Genomic DNA, 19374 nt, shown 5'->3' with positions numbered 1-19374 from the left:
ACTGAAGGAACAAGTGAAGAGGTGTTCAACATTGAAAGGGGCCGGGCGGAGACCAAACTACACCGGTCGCGGTCAGAGATCTTTATTGGAGGTATCGAGTGGTGGAGGTATCGAGCGGCACCACGCAAGGAGAAGGAAGAGAAGAGAGAGAGGGCTGCTGGTGTGCTGGGTTTTATATCCCTTGGGCCTATGTGGATTGGGCTAGGGGCGGGCCCAAGGGAAGGCGGGAGATGCTTCTTTCTGATTGGCCCTCCTTTGGCGGGTTCAGACAGTGCCCGGTCAAGGAGGGGAGAAGAACCCGGAACCGGCCCCATCTTAAGGTACGGCACCATTTTAAGGTACCCCATGTTACCTAACAAACATTGTTAGTGATTAGGGAAATGCAAAGCAAGACCACAGTGATATTTTATGTCCATTAGATTGGTAAAAATAAAAATCAAATGTTAAAGAAGATGTAGGTCTACTGGATTTTTAAAATGTTAACAGGAATGTAGATTGATGGAATCATTTTGAAAAATAGTTTGATATTATCTCCAAAACTTCAAGTCTAGAAGTTTTACACCTAAACATGTACACAATAGTAATTGATGCATACATACAACTGGGGACATACACAAGAATGTTTATTGTAGCACCATTCACAATAGCAAAATCTTGAAACAATCATAATGCCCACCAACAAGATGAATAAATTATGATATATTTACATAATGAAATATTCAGCAGTCAAAATTAATGAACTACATCAATATACAGTACTATGGGTGACTCCCAGTAATAAAAGTGAAAAAAGTTACATCCTAAAAGGTTACAAATAGCATACCATTTTTGTAATTTGTTTTAAACATAAAAAAATTTTTCAGGACTATAAGTACAAAAAGAGGATGAACATGGGATTTCAGATGATGGTTATTTGGGATGGATGAAAATGCATACATTTCGTTGCAGAAATATTAATTTATTTGATTACTAATATATGTATTATGTATTAATGTATTTGAATATGTGTTAGACACCCACTGAGCATGTAATGTATTATATGTATTGCCTACTAAATTCCAAAATATTACTAATTTCAAACTACATCTGGATACAGTGGTTTCAGTTAAGAGCTTGTGAATCTGTAGAGGCCTGGAATGAAAGGCAGCAATGGAGATATATTTTGAAGATAAAATGGAGGAGACTTGCAGATAAACTTGATTTGGGGGCGAAGAAGAAGGAAGAATTGAGGGTGACTGCTAGGTTAGCTGGGCTAAAGGTAGTGTCCTTTCTTGAAACGGGGAATGGGAATGTGGACTACATAGGTTTGGGAGGGTAATCACATTGATCTGGTATTAATAAATGCTTAAATCTGTAACAGTTGCAGTTTGACTGACCTTGATGTAATTTTCAAATACTATTTCCCTGTACATTCCTTCTCAGCTGCCCTGACTGTGGGAGATGGCTGTCAATCTCTGGTCCATTTTCCCTCTGTGGATAAATAGAGTTTCTACTTCCTCGCTCAGTTGATTCTTTTGTTCCACACAGGCTCTCTTGGTAGGGAGTAGGCTGTCACTAGCCTCTTCCACAGTCACTCAATTTCTATTGTTTCCACTTAATTTGCCCACCAGGCTTCTTCTGACACAAAGGGTTTTTGGAAGTGTCAGTCCACCAAACATATACTGAGCTCAGAGGGAACAATGGAAGCTGCGACAGTTGCTGGCCTGGGAAAAAAGACCTCTGCCAACAAGGGGTGATGGAGATGTCTTGACCCGTTTAATTTTGCTATAGAAAATACGAGGCTGGTTAGTTTACAAAGAGGTTTATATGGCTCATGATTCTGTGGATTGTGCAAGAAGCATGGAGCCAGCATTTGCTCCTGTCGATGGCCTCAGGCTGCTTCTACTTGTCATGGAAAGTGGAGCGCCTGCATGTGCAGAGATCATATGGTGAGAGAGGAAGCAAGAGGGGAGACGCCAGGCCCTTAACAACCAGCTCTTATGAGAACTAATAGAGCAAGAACTCACTTCTCCCTCCCCAGGAAGGGAATTACTCTATTCCTTAAGGATCTATCCTTGATGTAGTTTGAATATATGTCCCCACTAAGTCTCATGTTGAATTGTAATCCTCAGTGTTGGATGTGGGGCCTGGTGGGGGGTGTTTGGGTCATGGGTGCAGATCACTCATGGCTTGGTGCTGTCCTCATGATAATGAGTTCTCACAAGATCTAGTTGTTTAAGTGTGTTTCACTTCCCACTCAACTCTCTCATGCTCCTGCTTTCACCATGTGACATGCCTGCTCCTGCTTGGCTGTCTGCCATGAGTAAAAGCTCCCAGAAGCTGAACAGATGCCGGTGCCATGTTTCCTGTACAGCCTGCAGAACTGTGAGCCAATTAAACCTCTTTTCTTTGTAAATTACCCATTCCCTGGTATTTCTTTGTAGCAATGAAAGAATGGCTTAGCACAACGCCCATGACTCAGATACCTCTCACTAGGCCACATCGCCAACACTGGGGATCAAATTTCAACATGAGATTGGGAAAGAACAAATATTCACACTATAATGGGGATGACCATTTTTACATGATAAAGAAGAATTTTTCCCACATAACTCTTTTCTCATCCCAAACTATGCAGAACACCCAGCCTTGACCCCAGTGCATGCAGGGACAAGTGAGTAGACTACAGAAGGCAGCCACACTGAATATGCAGAAGAATGATTTCTGGGGCATCCCAAGCTAGAGTGAGAACTTGAAATGCAGCCAAGAGTAGCTCCCCTTCCAGTAGGGTGAAGTGGGCAACACTGGGGCTAAGAGAAGTAGGGAGTATGCAAAATGGGACCTAAGTTCACATCCCCAATTGCTCTGGGCCCCATTGTTGGTCCCACATCCACCCACCTAGACCCTGTATCAATCTCCAGTAGTAATGTGATGATGTCATGTTGCTAATTATTTTTGTAGAGGTAGGATCTCGCTTTGTTTCCCAAGCTGTTCTAGAGCTCCTGGCCTCAAATGGTCCTCACACCTCGGCCTCCCAAAGTGCTGGGATTACAGGCATGAGCCACCATGCCTGGCTACACCCTGCTGATTTAAGAGAATCATATATCCAGTAAATATGTAATCACACTATTGTCCTTTTCTGAGCCTCAGGTGAGATTGAGGTCTATAAGGAAAGCTTTACAAAATTTTTTTTTTCATTTTTAAAATAGATCAGTTTTATTCTGCTAGTTCCATAAAAACAATGTAAACACAAGCGTTCTGTACATCTTGCTGGTGAATTCACATAATGCTTAGTTCCCTGATCCTTTGACCTCCTTGTCTTCTCCGGTTATTTTCTGTTTGGACCACTGGCTACAGGAGTGGAGTGGGGTTGGGGCTTAGGAGAGAGCAATGTGGCTTTTTGGTATGATTTGTCGTACTGCTTGCCCTCTCAGCACACTCCTGTTACTCCTAACAAAGTTTGAGATTTAAGCCCTTAAACCTGCAGGTTTCACCATCAGCTTTTTCTTTTTTCTTTTTCTTTTTCTTTTCTTTTTTTTTTTTTTTTGCATAGGCATTACTAGGGACGTAAATGGAAGACTGGCATAGAAAGTGGCGAGGAGCCGAAGCCAATAAATTGCTTTAAACACAAGATGAAAATGCTCTGTTCTGTCCATAGAATCACCTAATACTGGTGTGAGGCATCTCACACTTAGCTGTGGAGAAGTCCTTGGAATTATATCTCAGAAAGACAGCTTTAAGACAGTAAAACCTTTTGGCAATGGGCTAATTGCCTTAAAAGAAAGAAGAGTTCTACTTGAAAGACCTTGCAGGTGGAGAAATTGTCCTACAAAGATTCTTGGAAATGTTAAGCTTTACAAATTTAACAGCAAACTATAATTAAGGCTATATGTCAATGTCACATGCTTATATGTGAACCTATTCTTATGAAGCATGTCCTTTTAGATAGTACACACCTAACTTTGAAGTTACAGTAGTTCATTTTGGAATTCTGAAATACAAAGCATTATGTTTTTACAAAAAACTTTGAAAATGGTTTTTCCAAAATAGATTATTGAAAAGATAATTGAGGTCAGATTGATTACCTGGCAAATTCTACAAAACATTTGAGGAAATTATACCAATTCTCTACAATCTCTTCCAGATGGTAGAAGCAAAAGGAATACTTTCTAACTTGTTTTATGAGTTCAACATGACCCAGATGTCAAAAACAAAGACATTACAAGAAAAGAACACTACAGACCAATACTTCTCTTGGACCTAGAACTATCTCTTTTGTGTCTATATAGATGCCAAAATCCTTAACAAAATATTAGCAAATTGAATTTTAAAATGCATAAAAATTATACACAACAACCAAGTGGGTTTTATTCCAAGCATGCAAAGCTGGTTCAATGTTTGAAAACCAGTTAATGTAATCCATCATATCAAGACATTAAATAATTAAATCACATAATCATATCAATTGATGCAAAAAAAGCATTTGACAAAATCCCACAGACATTCATGATAAAAACCCTCAGCAAACTAGGAATGGAGGAGTGCTTCCTCAACCTGATAACTATCTACAAAACACCTGTAGCTTACATTATACTTAATGGTGACCAACTAGAGACTTCTCCATTAAGATCAATAACAAGGCAAGAATGTCCTCTCTCACCACTTTTTCCACATTATACTGGAAGTCCTAGCTAATATAATAAGACACAGAAAATAAAAGGTATACATGTTGGGAAGGAAGAAATAAAACTTTGTCTGCAGATGACATGATTGTCTATGTAGAAATCCAAAAGAATCCATAACAAAAAATCTGGAACTAATACATGATTATTGCAAAGTTTTAGGATACAAGGGCAAGACATAAAAATCAACCACTTTCTTAATTCCAGCAATGAACAAGTGAAATTTCAAATTAGAAACACAATACCATTACACAATACATGAACACCCCCCAAAATGAAATACTTAAATTTAAAACTTCTTTTTATTATGTATAAAATTTTAAAAATATGCATGAAATCTATATGATGAAAACTGTAAAACTCTGTTGAAAGAAATTAAAATATTTCATGTTCATGAATAGAAATAATATTGTCAACATGTCATTTCTTCCCAACTTGATCTATAGGTTCAACACAGTCTCAACCCCAGCAAGCTATTTTGTGGATATCAACAAAGTGACTCTAAAGTTTATGTGGCAAGGCAAAGGATCTAGGCTAGCCAGCATAATATTAAAGAAGGAGCAAAACTAGAAGACTGACAGTAGCCAACTGCAAGACTTACTATAAAGCTATAATAATAAAGATAGTGTCATATTGGCAAAAGATAGACAAATAGGTCAATGAATAGAATAGAGAGCCCACATAAATACAGTCAACTGATCTTTGACAAAGGAGCAAAGGCAATGCAACGGACAAAAAAATAGTCTTTTCAACAACTGGTGCTGAAACTAGATATCCACATAAAAAAAATCTACACACAGACTTTACCTCCTTCACAAGAATTAACTCAAAATGGATCATAGAACAAAATGTAAATCCCAAAACTATAAGACTAGAGGATAACAGAGAATCTAGAAGACTGGGCTTGGTGATTATATTTTTGATAAAACACCAAAGGTATGATGCATGAAAGAAGCATTGGTAAACTGGGCTTCATTAAAATTAAAAACTTCTCTCCAAAAGACACTGTGACAAGAATGAAAAGATAAACCACAGACTGGGAGAAAATGTTTGCCAAAGGGATCTTGTAAAGGACTGTTGTCCAAAATATGTAAACAACGCTTAAAACTGAACAACAAGAAAACAACCCAATTTAAATATGGGCAAAAAGAAGCTAGGCATAATGGTGCATGCCTGTAACCCCAGCTACTCAGGTGGGGGATTGCTCAAGCCCAGGAGTTTGGGACCAGCATGGGCAACATAGTGAGACCCCATCTCAAAAATGGTAAGTAAAATAGGCAAAAAGATCTGAACAGGCACCTCACCAGAGAAGATGTACGGATGGCAAATAAGCATATGAAAAGATGTTCATCTCTGCATGGTGGCTCACGCCCGTAATCCTAGCACTTTGGAAGGCTGAGGCATGAGATTTGTTTGAGCCCAGGAGTCCAGTCTGGGCAACATAGGGAGACCTCATCTCTGCAAAAATGAAAATTAGCCAGGCATGGTGGTGAAGAGGTTTGTTTGAGCCCAGCAGTTTGAGACCAGCCTGGGCAACATAAGGAGACCTCATCTCTACAAAAATAAAAATAAAAATTAGCCAGGCATGGTGGTGCATGCCTGTAGTCCCAGCTGCTCACGGGGCTGAAGCAGCAGGATTGCTTTGAGCCTGGGAGGTTGAGGCTGTAGTGAACCATGATCTGCCTCCAGCCTGAGTGACAGAGCAAGATTCTGTCTCACAAAAAAAAAGAAAAGAAAAGAAAAGAAAAAAGATGTTTAACATCGTATGTTAGTAAGGAAATGCAAACTAAAAGAACAATGAGATACCACTATACACTTACTAGAATGACGAAAATCCAAAACATTGACAACACCAAATACGAGGGAGGATGTGGAGCAGTAAGAAGTCTCATTCATTGCTGACTGGAATGCAAAATGGTACAGCCACTTTGGAAGACAGTTTGGCAGTTTCTTACAAAACTAAACACTCTTACTGTATGATATAGCAATCACGCTCCTTGGTATGATATTTACCCAAATGAGTTGAAAACTTACAAAAACCTGCACATGGATGTTTATAGCAGCTTTATTCATAATTGTCAAATCTTGGAAGCAATCAAGATGTCCTTCAGTAGGCGAGTGGAAAACTAAACTGTGGTACCTCTAGACATTGGAATATTATTCATGGCTAAAAAGAAATGCACTGTGAAGCCATAAAAAGATATAGAGGAGCCTTAAATGCATATTACTAAGTAAAAGAAGCAAATTAAAAAGACTGTGTGATTACAATTATATAATTGTATATTATTCCGGACAAGGCAAAACTAGAGAGACACACGCACAAAAATCAATGGTGTCGGGTTAGAGGAGAGGGAGGATGAACAGGTGGAGCACAGAGGATGTTTGTGCTCTGTGCTCTGAGGATGTTTGCCCTGTGAAACTGTTCCGTACTGATGGTACGTGTCATTATACATAGCCAAAACCTACAGAATGTACACCAAGAGTAAACCCCAATACCAATAGTAAACTATTGTACACCAATAGTAAACTATGGCCTTTAGGTGATAATGATGTGTCAATGTAGGTTCATTGATTATTGATTGTAACAAATGTATCACTCTGGTGAAGGATGTTGATAGTGGGGGAGGTTATGAATGAGGAGGGGAAGGAGTATATGCGAACTCTACTTTCTGCTCAGTTTAGCTGTGAACCTAAAACTGCTTTAAAAAATAAAGCCTATTTAAAAAAAATACATAACCAAAACAAAAATAACTAAGATAAAAAGAAAAAAAACCGGTTGCCTGCAGGGGTTAAATGGGTGTGGATGTGGAGGATGGGAGATAAAAGACAGTGGAACCAGGCTCAATGGCGCATGCCTATAGTCCCAGCTACTCAGGAGGCTGAGGTAGGAGGATTGCTTGAGCCTAGAAATTCGAGGTTACAGTGAGCTATGGTTCCACTCCAGCTTGGGTGACAAAGCAAAACCCTGTCTCTTAAAAAAGTGGGGGAGGGGCAAATTAAGGCGAGGGACTTTATACTGCACCAATAATGATAAAATGTCATGAACAGTTTAACTCATTGCTCTTTACTTTCAATCCAAAAAGAAAATGAGATTATTTGTATGTGCTTTATACAAATTATATCAGCTTTAGCAGGTTACTGGTCATATTTTGAGCCAGTATACACTGATTTTGTCCTCACGTCTTCACATTTTGAACATACCCTTTACAGTTAAGAAGGAATTATCCCCTAAAATATAAGGATAAAAGAATCTGGAGTCTAGGCCGGGCGCGGTGGCTCACGCCTGTAATACCAGCACTTTGGGAAACCGAGGTGGGTGGATCATTTGCGGTCAGGAGTTCGAGACCAGCCTTTCCAACGTGATGAAACCCCGTTCTTACTGAAAATACAAAAATTAATTGGGCAGTAGTGGTGTGCGTCTGTAATCCCAGCTATTCCGGAGGCTGAGGCAGGAGAATCCCTTGAGCCTGAGAGGCGGAGGTTGCGGTGAGCCGAGATCAGGCCACACTGCACTCCAGTCTGGGCGAGAGAGGCCGTGTCTCAAAAAACAAAAAACTGTAATCTGAATTCAATTTTTCTACAACACACCCCCAAACAAAAAAACTTGTCTTGGCCGGGCGCGGTGGCTCGCGCCTGTAATCTTTGGGACGCCGAGGCGAGCAGACCACAAGGTCAGGAGATTGAGACCATCCTGGCTAACATGGTGAAACCCCGTCTCCACTAAAAATACAAAAAGTTAGCTGGGCCTGGTGGCAGATGCCTGTATTCCCAGCTACTCAGGAGGCTGAGGCAGGAGAATGGCGTGAACCCGGGAGGCGGAGGTTACAGTGAGTCGAGATTGCGCCACTGCACTCCAGCCTGGGCGACAGAGCGAGACTCTGTCTCAAAAACAGAGAAACAAAAAACAAAAACTTGTTTTATACCTCCCCATAGCTTAGTATTACTTTTTAACACAAACACCTATTGTCTCTGGCTGGATGCACTGGAATTGAGGTCTGTGGATGTGTCTGACAATATTTCTTCACGCTTGCTGCCCACTGGTGCCGTGAGGGCACAGTAACGAATGTTTACTTTGCCCTTGCACTGTTCACATCAGGGAACCACAAAGGAGCGCGGTGGTCGGACTGTCAGCCTCGCCTCCTATTCTTTGATTTCCAGTGACTTATTTTCGAAAGATTGCTGGAGGGAAAGGCTCAATGTCTCTTTTGGGATTTTCCTGAGCAGAAAGACCTCATCCTAACAAAACTGAGGCGCCAATCCTACTGGCTGGCAACTTTCGGCAGGGAGGGTGATTCTATTTGAAGATTAATCCTAACTCTGGGACCCCTTGGGAATGTCCAGGAGCTAGGAACGCAGCGCCGGGGTCTCTCCAGCCTCTGGTCCCCGGGAGCAGCAGGGCGCCGGTGGAGCAGGTGCCTCTGGGGCCGCACGGAAACCCAGCCAGGCCAGTTTCTCCACTGCGCCGGTAGGCGGCGGAGACGCTGCGCGTGCGCGCTGGGCAGACGGTAGCTCGGAGTCGACGTTCCCAGACTCCTCCGGGCTCCCCGCGCAGCATGAAGACCGCCGAGAAAACCAGAGGAACCGGCAGCGACGGGCCGCGCAAACGAGGCCTCTGCGTCCTCTGCGGCCTCCCCGCGGCAGGAAAATCGACTTTCGCGCGCGCCCTCGCCCACCGGCTGCGGCAGGAGCAGGGTTGGGCCGTCGGTGTCGTCGCGTATGATGACGTCATGCCCGACGCGTTTCTCGCCGGGGCAAGAGCGCGACCGGCGGTCAGCACGGAGGGGCGGGGCCTGGGCCGCGGGGCGGGGCGGGGACACTCGCGTCCACGCGGTCGTGGGTGATTTGCCATGAGCGCCCATTGCACACTAGACCGCGCTTGGTGTGGGAGGTGAAGTTCGAGAAAAGTGGAGCTGGGTTAACATAGTTACTGCAGAGGGTGAATGAGTTGGTTGTAGAAAATGTGTCATAAAGTGATTACAAAGCCAACTGTTAGAACGATGCATTTTAGAGGCTTATGTGTATATTTGATGAATGTATACATTGTATATTCTATACAGTTGAGTCTTAAGACAGGGTCAGGTTCTCAAGTCAGCGTGCAAGGTGGGAAGCCCCTGTAGTCAAATGCACTCTTGAAAATCCCTTAGGAAGTTTCTCCTTAGGAGAGGGAAAACAGCTCTAAAACTTTAACGTCTAGCTATGGGTGGATTCAGGTTTTGTAATTTGAGGAATCCTCTTTAAGAAAAGGAATACAAATTATAAGTAACAAAACTGCTAGGGTCCCTCGGAACGATAGAAAGAAGCTGTACAAATGCATTATCAGACCTATGAAGCTTAATCTTTGTTCATCTCAAAGTAAATCTGCCTCTGCCAGCTTTGGGAAAGACGGCTGTTTCTTAGTTGACCACCAGAGGAAGTAATGGGTTTGTATTTACGGAACAACTTGTATGTTCCAAGTACATCTCTTTAAGCCCTCCTCATCTCACACTCAGCACAGTGAGATACATCCTCTTGGAGAAGCAAGTGGAAACTGAGACCACTGGGGGAAGAGTAGATTACATTCGTGTTTCTCATCTCATGCTCACTCTAGAGTAAATACGCTTTGAAACATTCTGAAATTTTAACATTATTTTTGTTGTTTAATGCCTAATGTAGATGAATTTACAGAAATCAAATGCAAGTGTTGTGTGACTCCACTCTCTGAGTATACATACAAAAATACAGTACATTTGGTGCATGGGCTCTCCAGAAAAGTGTATCTACTTTCTCATTCTTGGTTAATTGTGAAGTAAGTACAGTGTCAGGATAGTGCAGAATTGACCTGGATGATAGTCTTTTCACCACTTAGGGGAAAGCTGAAAGTTGTCGATAAGGATTGTTGTATTTGCTGGCTTCCCCTTCACTTGTATTATGTTGTTTTTTCCACGCTTTTCCTATGGACAAAGACTGTGGAACTCATCTGCTCACCTCTTAGGAAGTGATATGTGTTTCCAATTTAGTGGGTTTAGCTGATGTGTTTGTTGTATGTACTGTAATCTCAGTGGTGGTAAGGCATGGGCAGGCAAGTGAGAGTTCTCACTCTCTTGTCCTCCTGTTTTCCCTCCAGCTTAGATTTCTTAACTATGTCAGGATTCTCCACAGCCCTTGACCAGCACAAGATTACTTGTATTCTCAAGCTGTTTATTCCCCTCAGTCTGTTTCCTTAGCCTGAGGTCTTTTCTTCTTGACCCAGGGACTTTTCACCTGATCTTTTTGCTGTCTACTACCTTTCTCATTTCAAGGGAAAACCTGCATTATTATATCTTAGCCAGACTACTTTGGCAGGATGCTGATTTTGACTCCACCTTTCTCTTGGACGATAAATAAATTATTTCATTTATTCACTCATTCAGTCAGTCATCCATTTAATATGCATTTCTGGAGCACCTATTAGGTGCCAGACCCTCTGCTGGAGGCTGAGTATGCAATGGACAGTGATCTAGCAGAGAGAGAAGTATAAACAAATGCTTAAACTGTGTAAGCACTGCCAGAGTGGAGATATATGTATAGAATGGGGTGTCATGATGGGCAAGGGAGAGGCTGAGCTGCCTTCTGCATGGTTGAGTCTGAGAAAGCTTTACACAGCACTAGTATCATTAGTTTTCCAGGCAGAAGGAATGGTATATATGGAGTCATGTGAAACCAGGTGTGTTAGAGAACTACAGATGGTTCCATATTTGAGCTGAAATTTTCATATGGGGCGGGGTGGCAGTGAGGCCAGATGACTGACTACCCTAGTGGCCTAATATGAATTGTAATTCTTTGGTCTCTTGTAGCCATCCCAATGGAAATTGTTTCGACAGGAACTGTTGAAGTACCTGGAATACTTCTTGATGGCTGTCATTAATGGGTGTCAGATGTCTGTCCCACCCAACAGGACTGAAGCCATGTGGGAAGATTTTATAACCTGCTTAAAGGATCAAGATCTGATATTTTCTGCAGTATTTGAGGCCCAGTCTTGCTACCTCTTAACAAAAACTGCTGTTTCTAGACCTTTGTTTTTGGTTTTGGATGACAATTTTTATTATCAGAGTATGAGATATGAAGTCTACCAGCTGGCTCGGAAATGTAATTAAAACTTTTTTTTTTCTTACACATGGAGATACTTATTCACATATCAAAAACACTATTGTCTTCAATGAGAATTTAACTTATTAGGAGGTTATGTAGATTTACTTAATTTTAAAAGCTAGATGTTCAGTGTTGCAAATGGAGTTTTTCCTACTATAATTGTCATAATTTGTCAGATATATGTTTATTTCATATTTTGGAAAAATAGTATACCAGTAATTCTGTCATTTTAAACTGTTTTCAGATTCGTTGGGCTTTTGCCAGCTCTTTTTAGATTGTCCTCTTGAGACCTGTTTACAGAGGAATGGCCAGAGGCCACAGGCACTGCCTCCTGAAACCATCCACCTGATGGGAAGAAAGCTAGAAAAGCCCAACCCTGAGAAAAATGCTTGGGAACACAACAGCCTCACAATTCCGAGTCCAGCATGTGCTTCGGAGGCCAGGTATTCCACTCAGCCATCCCTCCCTGGATGCTCCCCTGTGCCAGGTATCATGGTCAGTGCATCTGTGTTGGCTTAGTTAGTCCTCACACAGGCATTGGAGAGACATTATTTTACCCCTTTGTGTGGAAGCCAAAAGTGAAATGGGAAAATTTAGTTTGTCCAGAATCACTGAGCTTGTAAATGACAGCTGAGATTTGAACCCAAGTTTATTTGCAAATGTCTGCTTATAACTGTTAGGATTATACTGTCTTCCAGTAGTTGGAGCAGGGAATTCAGAGAACACATCTTTGATTCTCTTGCTAAAATTGATAGTCTAAATAGGTTGCCTGGTAGTTTTCTTATAGAAAGAGATCTGTGAAGGAGTGCAACTGGTACTGGGTCCTATTTGCCTTAGAGCTCGCCATAGTTACACTGTTTTTGTATATGTGAAGCTTGTAGGCTATGCTGTCTAATGCATTTCATTCATTACATATGTCTTGAGAGTTCTAGAGCAGCATATTTCTAGCAGAAACTTTGCTGGCAATGGAAATGTTCTATATTTGCACTAATATGGTAGCTGCTGGCCACATTTGACTATTGAGCCCTTAAAAGTAGCTAGTGTAACTGATGACCTGAATTTTTTTGTTTAACTTATTAATTTAAACTTAAGTAGCCTCGTGTGGCCAGTGGCTATTGTATTGGACAGCGCAGTTCTAGAGGTATATTGCCCGCATTTCCTTAGTTCCTGCATATTGTCCACGAGGGATCAGTATCAGCTCACTGCAGGCTTAACCTCTTGGGCTCAAGCAATTCTCCTGTCTCAGTCCCCTAAGTAACTGGAACTACAGGCCCACACTGCCAAGCCTAGCTTATTTTTTAATTTGTTGTAGTGACAGGGTCTCACTATGTTGCCCAGGCTGGTCTGAAACTCGTGGCCTCAAGCAATTCTTCCAACTTGACCTCCCAAATTGCTGGGATTACGAGCATGAGCTACCACCCCCGGCTAATATTTTCTTAAATTTTGGGTTACATTGGGAACAGTGTCTATAATTCCTTTTGAAATTCTTTTTAGGAATCTTATCTTAAGGTTATAGTTCCCTTAAAAAAATATTTGCCATGCTTTACCTCTTTTAAGACTGTAAACAAGCTGGGTGCAGTGGCTCACACCTGTGATCCCAGCACTTGGGAGGCCAAGAAGGGAGGATCACTTGAACCCAAGAGTTTGAGGTTGCAGTTGAGCTATGATAACACCACTGCACTCCAGCCTGGGTGACAGTGAAACCCTGTCTCTAAACAAACAGACTAAATAGAACAAAAGGGCATGGATATGAAAATTAGCTAGTGATTACTGGCTGAGTAGTCACTAAAACTCAAATTCTCTCCCAGTTCTGAACACTTTATATATATGGTCTCATTCAGTCCTCACAACCACCCTTTAAGGGTAGAAATTATTATCCCCATTTTATAGATGGGATAACTGAGGCCCAGATAAGTAAAGTAATATACCCAGGTAGGAAGTGGCAGAGCCAAGATCTGGACCCAGTGGGATCGCACTCACTCTAGAACCTGGGCTCTTTCAGTGTGAGGAAGATCATCTTGAGGTTGAGCTTTAACTTGATGAGCTCACTCGCTTAAAACTTTTTAGTGCCACTCCCATAATCTGAGTAAAATTCAAACTCCTTACCCTAACTTATGTGATCTAACCCAGATTAATTCTCCAACTTCATATTCTGCCATTCTCCCTCCTGGCTTCTTTTCAACCTTTCTCTATCGCACAAACACAGAAGCTTGTTCTTGCCCTGGGGCCCTTGCACTTGCTGCCCCTCTGCCCTTCCCACATTCTTATACTTGACTGCCTTCACTGACCATCCTAACTAAAGCAAAGAACATTAGTTGGGCTACCCTGTCACTCTTATCATTGTCACTTTATTGTCTCTGCTCACTTATCTACTTACCACTGTCTGAAATTATTTTTTGCTTTATTTAACTGTTTATCTGTCTCTATTACATTATCAACCTTGGCAAAGGCAAGGATCTTGCTACACCCCCAGCTCAGCATGTGGTTGTACAGTATTTTTCATATAAGACGTTCAATAAATATTTGTTAAATCAATGAATGAATTCTACCTGAAACCTTCATGGACCCTTGCTCAGCGAGAAACTTTGCTCATCCATATCCAGTAAATAAGCGGGAGCCAGAAAGTAAAGACCAGGCATCTTTCCATAGAGAATAAATTTGAGCTCTTGTGGCCCCCAGTTCAGCCTTAAGAGGGGAAAAGAGAATGACTTTTCAAAGCTTATTGACACGAGTCTTAGGAAATTGGTATTTTTTAATGAGGGGTCCTTAGCTTATCATTTGTTTTGAGCTACCGCATTTGGATTTTCTACATGGAAGCTAGCTTCTAAATCATTTAGTTTTTTTCCTTTTGTTAAGGATCTTGGGTTATAGCAGTTTCATTCCTCTAGAATTCATTTTAATATTCATAAATACAAGTTCCTTAAAAGTCAGATGTTGGCCGGGCGTGGTGGCTCACGCCTGTAATCCCAGCACTTTGGGAGGCTGAGGTGGGCGGATCACAAGGTCAGGAGATGTAGACCATCCTGGCTAACACGGTGAAACCCCGTCTCTACTAAAAAATACAAAAAATTAACCGGGCGTGGTGGCGGGCGCCTGTAGTCCCAGCTACTCGGGAGGCTGAGGCAGGAGAATGGTGTGAACCCGGGAAGCAGAGCTTGCAGTGAGCAGAGATCACATCACTGCACTCCAGCCTGGGTGACAGAGCAAGACTCCAAGACTCTGTCTCAAAAAAAAAAAAAAAAAAAAAAAAAAAGTCAGATGTTGGATGTAAGGATCTATTGTATTTTATCCCATTTTCTCTGTAGCCTGGAGGTGACTGATTTATTGCTCACTGCTTTGGAAAATCCAGTAAAAGATGCTGAGGACAATATGGAACAAAAGGTAAACTTCCAGTGTAAATTTAATGTAAATGAGAAGGAACAACTTTTTGTAGGAAGATCTTTTGAGCTGAATATAAAATGTGAGTGAAACGAGAGATGTGTTGTCACTGGCTTGGCCTCTCACCAGCACTCACTGCTGGCAGCTCATGCTGGCTGGCCAAAGCCGATTGTTAAACTTTCAGAAGTGATGGAGCCTGTTGATGTTTTGTTGGTAGGAATGTTTACACCACAGAAATTGGCAAACACTACAGATAGGTCTGGGGTTTTTTTTCCAGGAGAGTCAGTTATTAGACATTAACTAGCATATCACTGCCTAGCTGGAACCCAGTTTACCACTGGATCTGATTTGGTTGGACTCTCTTGTAGGGAAGAATAACAAACAGAAAAGCCGCTTAAACTTTTCTTTTAGTCCCTTCAAATACATGTGACCTATTCTTTAGCCATTTATTTTATAAAACTATGTGACTTCTAATAACAATGTCTGTATTACATAGGACACAGACAGAATTATTTGTTCAACTAACATTCTTCATAAAACTGATCAGACACTCCGAAGGATTGTATCTCAGACAATGAAGGAAGCAAAAGGTATGATGGGTCAGTTATGTGTTGAGTTGGTATGATTGTGACTTTCTACTGCTACTGTTATTCCCGACACTCAGAGTTTATTAGTTTTCAGTCATAAAAGTTCACATCATGTTTTCAATTTAATTGTGCAATTTGACTAAATATAACTAAAAATTCTACCTCTGGAACTGTGTTCATCCATCCAACAAATTTTTACTGAGTCGCCTTACTGGACTAGGCCTTACTCCAGATGCTGGGGAATCGGTGGGGAGCAGAACATTCTAATGAGGAGACAGACAAAACATGATTACATGAGTATATGCCCATGCTCTGAAGAAAATGTAGGGTAAGGCAGTGTAGTGATGGGAGGATTTATTTTTAAAAAGGTAATCAGGAAGGCTTCTCAGAGATGACATTTAAGCAAAGATGGGTAAGAGCGAACCATGCAGCTATCTGGAGGATCATTCTAGGCAATGAGCACATCAAGTGCAGAAGCCCAGAGGTTGGTTGGTTGGAGTGTTGCAGAATCGAGAAGAGGCCATTGAGCATGGGGTGAGGTAAGAAAGGGGGAAAGGTAGTCAGGGGCAGGTGTAAGATCAGCATGGAATTTGAATAAAGTCAATGTATTATAAATCTGAATTTACATAACAGATGAAATATGTGGTAACTAGAGTTTTACACAGTAATTCCATTAGGTTTTGAATATTGTATTGCTATATTTAAAATTGTACCTTTAAAAACCAGCAACGAACATTTTTTGAGCACCTTTCTATATGTTAAGTGCTTTACAAATAGTTTCTAATCTTCACAGTCCTATAAGGTAGGTGTAATTTTACAAATGGGGGAATGGAGGTTCATAGAGGAACGAGTAACTTGTCCAAGACTGAACAGCTACTAAATATTTGGGTAACCTGGGGTCCAGAATTACATCCAGTTCCAGTCTGTGCTTCCCATTCTGCTCCCCTGCATCACCATCATTTATTACCTTTACAAAAGCTTAGAACATTGGAAAAGGAAACAATATACCAGCCATACTCTTTTTGAATTTGTATAAAACTGTGATCTACAAGTTGATTTTATATTGTAACCCAGGGTATAACCCAGTACATGAACTCATGTGTGGAAACAAGTTTCACAAAACACCTTCACATATTTAATGAACTCTTGTGTTCTACTTGATTTCATTTTAGAAAAATACTGATTGCCACTTATTAATGGGTTACAATGCAAAGTTTGAGAAACAGAGGACCGGAACAGAAATGGCATCATAATGAAAGTAAAACAAAAAATAGTTTCAGGAGTTCTCACTCAACCATTTGCCTTTCTTCTTTTCTGTTTATAAAATGAAGCAAGGTCCTGGGGGATTCTGGGGGGCAGGGTTATGCCCAAATCACTCTTATATCCCACCCATTTAAAAACATACAGATAGAGAGCCATATATATATATATTTTTTTGGGGAGGGGTGAGGGGAGGTAGTAGTAGTTTTTAATCTGTGCTTAATTAAAAATTCAGTTCCTCTACCATCAGGAAAGTGAAGACAACCCATAGATGGGAAAAAGTATTTGCAGACATATATCTCATAAGGGACTTGTATCCAAAATATATAAAGAACTCTTACCACTCAATAATAAACACAAATAACCCAATTTTTAAAAGGGCAAAGGATCTGAGTAGACATTTTTCCAAGGAAGATATACAAATGGCCAATAACCACGGGAAAACATGCTCAACATAATTAGTCATTGGGGAAATACAAATCAAAACCATAAGATAGCACTTCACACCCACTAGGAGGTCTAGAATTAAAACGTCCAAGTGTTGTTGAGGATGTGTGGAAATATGTTAGGCATGTCAGATGGTACAGCTGCTTTGGAAAACAGCTAGCAGTCCCTCAAACATACAGTTAGCACGTGACCCAACAATTCCATTCTCAGGTGTATACCCAAGAGAGATGAAAACATGTTCACATAAAAACTTGTACATGTATGTTAATGGCAGCATTATTCATAATAGCCAAAATATGAAAATAACCCACATGTCCTTCAGCTGACCAACAAAATTTGGTGTATCCATACAACAAAGTATTATTCAGCCATAAAAAGGAACGAAATGCTGATATATGCTATACAATGTGGAGTAACCTTGAAAACATGATGCAAAGTGCAAGAAGTCAGTCCCAAAGACCAAGTATATGTATACTTCCAGTCATACGAAATGTCCTAACAGGGAAATCTTGAGATAGACAGTGGATGTGTGGTTGCTTAGAGATTGTGGGGGTGGGCAGAAGGGAAGGTGGTGAGGAGGATGACAGCTGAAGGATATGGGTTTTTGTTTTTGAGACGGAGTCTTGCTCTGTTGCCGAGGCTGGAGTACAATGGCACCATCTCGGCTCACTGTAACCTCTACCTCCTGGGTTCAAGTGATTCTCCTGCCTCAGCCTCCCGAGTAGCTGGGATTATAGGCATGTGCCACCATGCCCCGCTAATTTTTGTATTTTTAGTAGAGGAGGGGTTTCGCCATGTTGGCCAGTCTGGTCTCGAACGCCTGACCTCAGGTGATCCGCCCACCTCGGCCTCCCACAGTGCTGGGATTACAGGCTTGAGCCGCCAGGATATGGGTTTTTGAGATGATGAAAATGTTCTAAAATTAACTGGTGATGGTTGCACATATCTGTGAATATACAAAAAAACACTGTATTATACAGATTAAATGAGTAAACTGTATGTGAATTATGTCCTAATAAAGCTAACAAAAACATAAAGTTCAGCTTCTCAGTAACACTGCCCATGTGTGGCTATTGGCTGCTGTATTGAATAAAGCAGATATAGAACAGGTCCATCATTGCAGAAAGTTATGTTGGACAACTACTGTTCTAGATAATATTTATCAGGTTCAAAACTAAATTGTCATCTGTTTCTGCTTTTTTGCCTTTCTGCTTAATTCAGTAAGGTAGTAAGTCAGCTGTCTTCATTTTTCTTGGCAACAACAACAGAAAGTCCCTTTCAGGTTAGTCTTTTCTGCTCACACGTTTCCTAACAAGTTATTTAAATTCTTTGACTTGTTTCAGATGATTTTTGAATATCACATTGTGACCTTTTTTCTATATATTACACTAACTCAATTGTGATTGTTTATAGGATCTAACTGGTTTGTTTAAAGTAATCAAATTAATTTCCTAATTTCATTAGACACCCCGGATTACTTTAATTTACACAAGTAATTTGAGAATATCTTTTTATTTTAGATGAACAAGTGCTTCCTCACAACTTGAAGTGTCTAGCAGAAGAACTTAACAAGCTCAAAGCAGAGTTTTTGGAAGACCTAAAACAAGGAAACAAAAAATATCTGTGCTTTCAGCAAACCACTGACATATCAGATGTCATTTCTTTTTTTCATTATGAGAAAAATAATATTGTACGGAAGTATTTTTCAAAGCAGCATTAAAATTTCTGAATTGTCAATCAAATGTCTCATTTTGGTAAGCTTTTGCAAATTTGTTACAACAACGGTGTTGTATTATGATGTTTTCTAAGCTAGTAATGCCAAAGTGAGTCAGTCACTTGTCAGATGTGATGTGGATAATTAAGCACAGAGGCAGCCTTCCTCATGTGCCAGGGCACTTAGGGTAGGGCTTGGGGGACAGGAGTCAAGTTAAATG

At 40.9% G+C, this 19374-nt stretch overlaps 1 protein-coding gene across 2 annotated transcripts; it reads left to right on the top strand.

Annotated features, from left to right (window-relative positions):
* Positions 1–8792: 8792 nt before the first annotated feature.
* PSTK (phosphoseryl-tRNA kinase) lies at positions 8793–19177 on the top strand. 2 transcript variants are annotated; one of them, XM_055246523.2, is made up of 6 exons: positions 8793–9430; positions 11474–11765; positions 12013–12211; positions 15074–15149; positions 15643–15736; positions 16102–17145. In XM_055246523.2, the coding sequence occupies exons 1-6, from the start codon at positions 9215–9217 to the stop codon at positions 16269–16271; spliced, it is 1047 nt and encodes a 348-aa protein (XP_055102498.1). In that variant the 5' UTR covers positions 8793–9214; the 3' UTR covers positions 16272–17145. The 2 variants fall into 2 exon arrangements, with proteins under 2 accessions (XP_055102498.1, XP_055102491.2); XM_055246516.2 differs by lacking the exon at positions 16102–17145 and adding an exon at positions 18961–19177 and having other exon boundaries at positions 9135–9430.
* Positions 19178–19374: the final 197 nt, after the last annotated feature.

Source organism: Symphalangus syndactylus, chromosome 2, assembly GCF_028878055.3.
Source record: "Symphalangus syndactylus isolate Jambi chromosome 2, NHGRI_mSymSyn1-v2.1_pri, whole genome shotgun sequence".
NCBI lineage: Eukaryota > Metazoa > Chordata > Mammalia > Primates > Hylobatidae > Symphalangus > Symphalangus syndactylus.
The sequence above is the reverse complement of the archived record's forward strand: the minus strand, read 5'-3'. Positions and strand labels throughout refer to the sequence as shown.

Bases quoted from the DNA above. Each gene is read 5' to 3' on its own strand.
- PSTK (XM_055246516.2), top strand. From the start codon at position 9,215: ATGAAGACCGCCGAGAAAACCAGAGGAACCGGCAGCGACGGGCCGCGC. The intron at 9,431-11,473 runs GTCAGCACGGAG...GGTCTCTTGTAG, and splicing joins GGGCAAGAGCGCGACCGGCG to CCATCCCAATGGAAATTGTT. The intron at 15,737-18,960 runs GTATGATGGGTC...TTTTTATTTTAG, and splicing joins GACAATGAAGGAAGCAAAAG to ATGAACAAGTGCTTCCTCAC.